This window comes from Setaria italica, chromosome VII (genome assembly GCF_000263155.2).
Source record: "Setaria italica strain Yugu1 chromosome VII, Setaria_italica_v2.0, whole genome shotgun sequence".
NCBI classification, from domain to species: Eukaryota; Viridiplantae; Streptophyta; class Magnoliopsida; order Poales; family Poaceae; genus Setaria; species Setaria italica.
Genome location: NC_028456.1, coordinates 32885842 through 32893894, shown reverse-complemented (window position 1 = coordinate 32893894; position 8053 = coordinate 32885842). Strand labels below are relative to the sequence as shown.

Sequence of the window (8053 nt, the reverse complement as noted above, 5' to 3'; positions counted from 1 at the left end):
ACACTTATCTTTCCAGCTCAGTGCCCCTCTCTCTCTCTCATCTTCTTCTTCCATTGTTCGCTTGCTTGCTCATGTCGTCTAGCTCTATCCAATTCCAACACGGCCACCTATAAAATACGTCCGCTCGAGAGCTGAGCTTACAGCATTTGAGGGAATTCCAGCTTAGCGGAGAGAGCACGGGGAGACCCGGCAGTGTCTGACATGGCGGCGATGTGGCTGGCGCGCCGCGCAGCGAGGAGGCTCCCGCCGCTTCTTTCGCGCCAGGGCGGCGAACCCACCCGCCCATGGTTCTTGGGCTCAACAGCGCCGCCGCCGGTTCTTGGTTCGCCACCGCTACCGGCGGTGGAGAGAATCTTTCGCCGGGGCTTCTGCTCCGTCCGGCGCTTCGCCGGGGAGAGCAGCGCCGCCGCGGCCGCCGACGCGGACGAGGAGGAGCCAGAGAACGGGTTCGCCGGCGGCGATCAGGTGATGGGTCGCCGGCCCCCTCACGCGCTAGCTAGCGCCGTGCAACATGCTTCTTGATTTGTGTATTCTATCCTGGAAATCAGTTTGTCTCAGGCTCTCAGTGGATCGCATAGATAGCACCAACAGTACGAAATTCTGAATATTCAAATTGCTGCGCAAGACTGCAGGATCTAGAGAAAGACCATCGGACCATCCTGCATACCCGACTAGAGTGGCACGCCTTAAAACACGCTTTTGATAAGGCTTGGTACAGAAAAGATAGCAGGGCATCTTTTTCAGTTTTTAGCCCATCTACTTCTGCTCCTTGTTTGGTGTCATTTGTCGGTAGCCCGGCGCCTCCTTTGTTTCTGAACCATTTTCTTCCACTGCATCCGTGTTCATCACGTTCTTCTACTGCAGTCCCAAATTTGGACAAGTTGATTGTTGATCCTATCGCCGCCAACTCTTTCCACGAGTATGGCATGTGATTATTGGAGGAACAAGTTGCAGAGCACAATTGTGGATAGAATTGACAACAAGCACTAAACTAAGCTGATAAGGATGATAGGTTCTTTTTGTCATGGGTTTGGTTGGTGTGGTTGACTGTATCTGATTAGCTGATGTCTGTAAATACTAATATAGATAGGAACATGAGTTCTCCTTTCTCGAAATAGATATTACCTTCCCTTTCGAAGTCAAATTAGCAGTCTCTCCAATCTCTAGGTCTTCCTTAGCCAACACTCGTGTAGTGTTAAGCTTCCCCGGTTGAGGGAGACACCAAATCAGGGTTCAAATTCTGGTGGTAGCAAAAAAAAAAAAATCCTTATAGCAACCTGAAAAAATAGTGCCACTCTTGGTTGGTTTGGGCCCTCCTACTAGGGGGTAGTTGCAGTGGTTGCCAACCCAGTTGGTCGGGGTCGGCTCAGGTTACGGTGCGGTGCGGCCCTATAGGGTGAAGCTGGTGTTCGGGGGTTTTCTCGGCCGGATTGGCTGAGATTTCTTCTTAGTGCAATGCCGTGGGGGCGATCTTTCCCCCACCGGTCAATTATTTTTCCAGGTCATCCTTCCTGCTGTTAGTTTTAAAACAATTGTTGATGCTGCTGTCTTTTTAGCGATCAAGATGGTCAATTGTATTCAAAGTGGCTGTTAGTTTTAAAACAATTGTTGATGCTGCTGTCTTTTTAGCGATCAAGGTCTCCAGGTGGGTAAATTTGTCCACTGCCTCCAAGGTCAGTGGTAGATTATTGTTGCCGTGCTTTTCAGGTCAATGGAACTAGGTCTCTGTCACTGATGCTGATGTAGATTTTGTCCGTACACGTGACGCTTAATTCGCACCGCTAATTTTGCAGGCGATTGACTTTCCTGGAGGGAAGGTTTCATTTATGGCTGAAATGAACTTCCTTCCGGAGTCACACGGGGAAAGGATCAAATGTTATCGTGTTCTTGATGACGACGGAAAAACTATATCTGGTAGTAGATTCCAAGAGGTATACTGCTCACCGCACCATTTTCAGATATTCTCTTGAGACATGCTGTGATATACAGTAGAATTTTGTTTTGAAGCTTAATGTTACTCACACTTGTCAGGTCAGTAAGGAGGTGGCCGTGAAAATGTACAGTGAGATGGTCACCCTCCATATCATGGACAACATCTTCTATGAAGCGCAGAGGCAGGGTAGAATCTCCTTTTATCTCACTTCCAATGGCGAGGAAGCAATCAACATAGCATCTGCTGCTGCGCTTAGTATTGACGACATTGTGCTACCTCAGGTACAACATTAATAACTCCAACATAGTTTAGCTTTATCTAGAAATACTACTGGTGAAAGTGATTTACCCAGTGTCTTTTTCTTGGCTGGAATCTGTGGAGCCCAAATGTAGTACAGGGAACCTGGTGTTCTTATGTGGCGTGGTTTCACACTGCAAGAGTTTGCAAACCAATGCTTTGGGAACAATATGGATTATGGTAAAGGGAGGCAAATGCCGATTCACTATGGATCAAACCGCCTTAACTATTTCACGGTCTCATCGCCTATTGCGTAAGTCCAAAGTAGGAATATCTCTTCCATGTCTGAAAATTCTGGCAAGTGCATTCTTATCTTTCTTCATTATTTGTCAGAACACAGCTCCCTCATGCTGTTGGAGCTGCCTACTCTCTGAAGATGGACAAAAAGGACGCATGTGCTATAACATACTTCGGAGATGGCGGCACAAGTGAGGTAGATGAAAACTCACCAGCCACTGATCAGTTGCTTGCCAGTACCATTGTTATCCAGCCTTCCTGACAGGTAAAAATGTTCAGGGAGACTTCCATGCAGCTCTCAACTTTGCAGCTGTTATGGAAGCACCGGTGATCTTCTTCTGCCGCAACAATGGATGGGCAATCAGCACCCCAACTACTGAACAATTCAGAAGTACGAAACCTTTGATCATAAAGAACCATGTCCTTTACAAGTGATTAATGCAAATGCCATATTAAAATCAAGTGTTCTTGCAGGTGATGGAGTGGTTATCCGTGGCCAGGCTTATGGGATCCGTGGTATCAGAGTAGATGGCAATGATGCTCTTGCCGTTTACAGTGCAGTCCATGCTGCCCGAGAAATGGCTATAGCTGAAGGGAGACCGATTTTAGTTGAGGTGCAGAATAAGAATAATTCAACCAAGTTGCATTACCTGAAACAACAAAACTTCATAGTATAATTGATCTGAGTATTGACTGTTCAACTTTCAGGCCCTGACTTACAGAGTTGGCCATCACTCGACATCTGATGATTCAACCAAGTACAGGCCAGTTGATGAGATCGAGCATTGGCGAACAGCAAGGGATCCAATTTCCAGGTACAGAAAATGGGTTCAGGGGAACGACTGGTGGTCTGATGCTGAAGAATCTGAACTAAGGAGCAGAGTGAGGAAAGAGGTATATTGCTGCTACGCAAAGATTTATCTTTCCAGAGCACTGTGATACATAATACATGGCATTTTTAACCGCCTGTTAACTTCTGTGCAGCTTCTTCAAGCCATTCAGGTTGCAGAAAGAATGCAAAAACCACCAGTTGCTGAGCTCTTCACTGATGTTTATGATCAGGTTCCTTCCAACCTGCGTGAACAAGAGCAATTACTGCGGGATACAATCATGAAGCACCCTGCAGATTACCCAACTGATGTACCTGTTTAGTTTTCTTGGCCTTAGATGAGCAATATCGTTGTGTAAGTATTGATGATTCAGATCCATATAGCATTATAAATAATATAGTAATTCAGCCAGTAAACTGCTGATTCAACAGGCTCTAAAACAATAGTTCTACCTGGCAGATGCTCACAGCAAATTCATAGGCATACTGTACTGTTGCTGGTATTTATGTGGAATAGAGCCATACAGAGATATTTCAGTTCATGCACAACACGCCTTAATAGCTAGTAAAGCTGAATACAATATGTACAAAGGACAGATCACCTCAAATTATTCAAAGCGTCAGATACTACTATAACTCAAATGCCCTCAAGAATTTGGCATCTAAAGTATAAACTCTGCGACTAGATTCTAAGCTCAATTGAGTCTGAAAAAGGAAAGGTTGTACAGCAAAACAAGCAAAGGAGAGTATACCTTGTTTATGTGTTGAGATGGAGAAGAACCAAAGATTTGACTAGTGGAGTACACAATGAATATCAGACTTACAATTATAACATTTGGATTTCATCTTTCAAGGCCCTAAAACCTAACAGTAGTCGATCTAAACGTAAATACTGCATGCTACTAAACACACATTGGTCTTCTGTAGACTATTATGACGACTAGAACCCCCAATCTCTCATATTATGACAATACTTTTGTCCCTAATGCAATTATAATACAAGCTTATGTTATTATTTTCATGTACATGTACCTGTTAATATGTACAGATTTATGTTTATCCCTTTCTGGCCCATGTTGGCCTTATGGCCCATTCGGCCCATACTTTGTATACTTGTAACCCTAGACTGAATGGAACGAGGGCAGTCTGGTTATTCTTCCCTTCTTCTCTAACAGTACCAAACATATTTTATCCTTTCTTTTTAAAAAAGAAAAAGAATAACTAGTATTAAGCACACATGTATGTAATAATCATTTATCCATCACAGACCTGTTGAATGGAATATGACCCATTCAAGTATTTACTGAACTTAATGATCTGAGCAATACCAATTCAACTAAAACTTCTCAAGAAAGATGAAAATTCACATAACAAATGGTAAGTCCAATTAGATAAATTCATATCCACGATATAATAGCATATGGTACAACAGGGATTGTTGTACATTTTTGTACACGAGATTGTGTAAAACTGGATATTGTGATGCAAATAGGAAATTTTGGAACCAATTTTGAGACTGCTACATGAGCACAGCAGCCTACTGTTCCTCCTTGATAGCCTCTTGAACTGCTTTCAGAACCATTGGCATTAAATATCTATTTGTTGCAATAATGCCTCTGTCACGATCAAGGTATCTACCTTTGGAAAAATCCAAATCATTTCCTGAGGCATCTTTTACCATGCCACCAGCTTCTGCAAACACCAGATAGGGGCCAATTAGCAAATAGATCTTTCAGTTGTGCATTAATTGTTTCTCATAATATAATTATGTATCATACCTGTGACAATAATTGATCCAGCTGCATGATCCCAAACTGTTTCTATGTAACCTTTCTGTGAAAAACGCAAGTAAATGGCACCATCACCTTGGGCCAGAGCACCATATTTTGCTTGGCTATCCATTCTAACAGGAGGAGCTTGGACACCAAGTTTCTATCGAAATAAGAACAAAGGATTCTCTTATATACTTATTAAGATCTCTGGGCAAAGAAAATAATCAAGGACCAACCTCCGCAATGGTGCTAGTTAAATCACGCTTGGAGTGTTCTAAGGATTCAAAGAATGAGGCGTCGACTGGATTGCTGATAGAGCAGATAGTAATCTGAAATATAAGTTAGATAAAAGGGTAAAATAAGAAAGAAATGAACTCACGAAAAGTGGAAGTGGTTATGATTCATGAAGCAAATCCAAATGCGCTAATTACCTTTTGTGGCTCAGATCCCTCTAAGGCCTCGACTTCAGCCCCACAACCAATTGTAGCAAAAAAGAGGGAACCGACTTGATCCCCAGAAGAACTGCCATTGTGCTTGTTTGTTGATTTTAATGGAAGATTTGGACATCCCAACACACCCAAAACAACTTTGCCCTCATCAAGTAATCCAAGTGCAACTGCATACTGGTCCCCCCTTATGAAACTGCATCAAATTTTCACGATAAGGATTTGAGGCAGAGTAAACAAAGGTGCTGCATGGTACAAAAAGTATTGAAATTACTCTGTGACATCTTCAAAATCGTTTGATAAAAGTACAAATACAACTCATATGTGTATGGAGAGGCAAATCAAGGAGCTAATAAAAACTTCAGCTTTGTGAATCTGATGCATCTTGTATTATAAAAAACTAGTTGAAATGATATAAAATCATTATTTGATAAATCAAGTCATCCGGTGTATCTAGTTTACAGAAAAATAATGGAATGTCACTGTGCCCTCCCATGTGAAGCTCTATTTTTGCTGAACTTGAGTACATATGTACGGGATAAGCTATGATTAGTGGTAACGTGAAAGTTATCAAACTCACCCTTTAGTGCCATCTATTGGGTCCAATATCCAATGCCGCCCAGATGGGCCTCCCTCAGATTTTCCACCATCAAGTGCAGCAAGCACATCTTCCTTAGATAACGACATGTTATATGAATCATCATTTGCAATGGTTTCATTTACAAGGCTAGTAATGTGTTCTAGAATTTCTTGGGCATCATCTTTTCTCAAGTCTTCTGAATCCTGCAAAAATACATTCTACCAATCAATTACAGGAAAGTACTTATGTAATCTGGGTACAGTAATGGAACAAAGGAAAGCATATAGGGGTCACCTCTTCAGCTACCATTGAAAAGGAGTGAGAAGGTAATTCTTTCTTCAGGACCAGACTTACCAATACTTGTGATCCTGATCATGAAACCAAAAGAAGTACTTAAATCAAGAGTCCAGAAGAAGCAAAAGTTCTATGTGTTTATTTTTCTCTTTACAAAGAGCTCCACATATTAACTAGAACTGATAAATAACAACACATCAATAGCATGCTCTCCACATTCTTCTATAAATTTCAAACAAATAAAATTGGGTGTCGGCCTGTACCATAATCCGCAACTGTCACAGGAGTCCTGTCTGCCTTCGATTGAATGTCAGACTGCAAGATTCCCTGCTGCACTCTCTGAAGATAACAGTGGCAGGGCAAGAGGAAACAAGTAAATACAATGGAAATGTGCAAGCATCCAAAGAAACTACAGTTAATTGTTTGAGAGTCAGAGATTCCATCTCAAGATGAAACCCCCAATTTGATCGTTCCCAACCAAAATGAGGAAAAAAAAATGAACGGCCTGCAAGGTATCAGCCATCTATCAGTGCATATCTTCCCGTCCCTGTGAAATTTATCATCCCAAAGAAAGACAGACTTAGGCCTAAACTATTACCATCTTTTCCCCAATGGAACATCCAACAATTCAGAAAGCGTGCAACTCGAGTGGATCCCTCATTTGTTTCAGAGTTCGATTCAGACTTTTGAGTCAGAGATTGCCTTCTCAAGATCCCATGCAAACTTAACTACCACGGGACAGACTGAAGAACCGTCTTTTCCCCTATGCAAGTTCCAACAATTCAGAAATTCACAAGCTAACTGCATCTCATTCATAGAACTAAAATCTAAACGCATCTTCTTGGTGACGATCTGTCCTGGCAAAGTGGCATCAACTCCAGTCGAGCGGATCCCGAAAAGACGCGGCGGAAAACAGAGCGTAAGATGTGGGATCAAAAGCAAATAACCCGGCAGAGGCGGGAGGCGAGGGCGACGGCCTTCTTGGCGGCGGCGAGCTCGGCGGCGTACGGGTTGGCGGCGGCCTCCGGATGCTGCGACATGGTGGGGAACTGATGCGGGCGGAGTGGGCTTGGCGAGTGAAGTCACAGGGAGGATTGACTATTGAAAAACAACCGCGCAAGTGTGCTTCAGAACGTAGGTGTTTGATTAGTCTTTTTTTTTAAAAAAAACAAAAATCTGTTTTTGCTGGTTAGCAAACAGTTCCTACGGATCAAAAGTCAAAACAGGACGGTTGTACTGTACCAAATCATCTTTATTGCCATGTGCAATTCCAAGAAATTTTTCTTTTGCAAGTTAAGGGTTTCTAACATCCACTACAACTTAATTCCTTATAATCTATCCCTAGCAAGTATTTTTGCATTTTCAAATACCCTTATGTTCCTGCTACTAGTTACTACTGAGATCAAACCCTTTTTTCCTTGAGTTGAGTGCTTTTACACAAATTTTTATTACAGACCATTTCTAGCACCTCTTAGTGGTATGCCCAAACAGCCAGGCGACATCACAGAATCTACCGGTCAATAACATAGAAGGAATATGAAAATACATCAGACTTAGTTTCACTAATCTGATAAGTGGTACCACAATTTTTTTTTTGCGAAGTAGTCTGATAAGTAGCAACATATTTTCTGTGATGTCGCCTGATAAGTGGTACATCAGACTTCG

General features: G+C 42.4%; 2 protein-coding genes across 2 annotated transcripts; one reads left to right on the top strand and one right to left on the bottom strand.

Moving 5' to 3' along the window:
• Positions 1 to 3838, top strand: LOC101765211 (2-oxoisovalerate dehydrogenase subunit alpha 2, mitochondrial). The gene is made up of 9 exons (XM_004977137.4): positions 1 to 465; positions 1794 to 1931; positions 2032 to 2214; positions 2326 to 2483; positions 2564 to 2663; positions 2747 to 2858; positions 2942 to 3081; positions 3176 to 3361; positions 3452 to 3838. The coding sequence occupies exons 1-9, from the start codon at positions 202 to 204 to the stop codon at positions 3617 to 3619; spliced, it is 1449 nt and encodes a 482-aa protein (XP_004977194.1). The 5' UTR covers positions 1 to 201; the 3' UTR covers positions 3620 to 3838.
• Positions 3839 to 4614: 776 nt separating this feature from the next.
• Positions 4615 to 7506, bottom strand: LOC101764810 (3'(2'),5'-bisphosphate nucleotidase). Its single transcript, XM_004977136.3, has 8 exons — positions 7336 to 7506; positions 6652 to 6727; positions 6389 to 6462; positions 6095 to 6297; positions 5500 to 5710; positions 5305 to 5397; positions 5075 to 5228; positions 4615 to 4988 (listed from the first exon to the last, which is right to left on the bottom strand). The coding sequence occupies exons 1-8, from the start codon at positions 7426 to 7428 to the stop codon at positions 4834 to 4836; spliced, it is 1059 nt and encodes a 352-aa protein (XP_004977193.1). The 5' UTR covers positions 7429 to 7506; the 3' UTR covers positions 4615 to 4833.
• Between the last annotated feature and the right edge of the window lie 547 nt (positions 7507 to 8053).

Coding starts and splice junctions, on each gene's coding strand:
- LOC101765211 (XM_004977137.4), top strand. CDS start 202: ATGGCGGCGATGTGGCTGGCGCGCCGCGCAGCGAGGAGGCTCCCGCCG. Junction 466..1,793: donor GGTTCGCCGGCGGCGATCAG/GTGATGGGTCGC, acceptor CTAATTTTGCAG/GCGATTGACTTTCCTGGAGG. Junction 3,082..3,175: donor GGAGACCGATTTTAGTTGAG/GTGCAGAATAAG, acceptor TTCAACTTTCAG/GCCCTGACTTACAGAGTTGG.
- LOC101764810 (XM_004977136.3), bottom strand. CDS start 7,428: ATGTCGCAGCATCCGGAGGCCGCCGCCAACCCGTACGCCGCCGAGCTC. Junction 6,728..7,335: donor TCGCCTCCCGCCTCTGCCGG/GTTATTTGCTTT, acceptor TGTTATCTTCAG/AGAGTGCAGCAGGGAATCTT. Junction 6,298..6,388: donor TTTCAATGGTAGCTGAAGAG/GTGACCCCTATA, acceptor GTATTTTTGCAG/GATTCAGAAGACTTGAGAAA.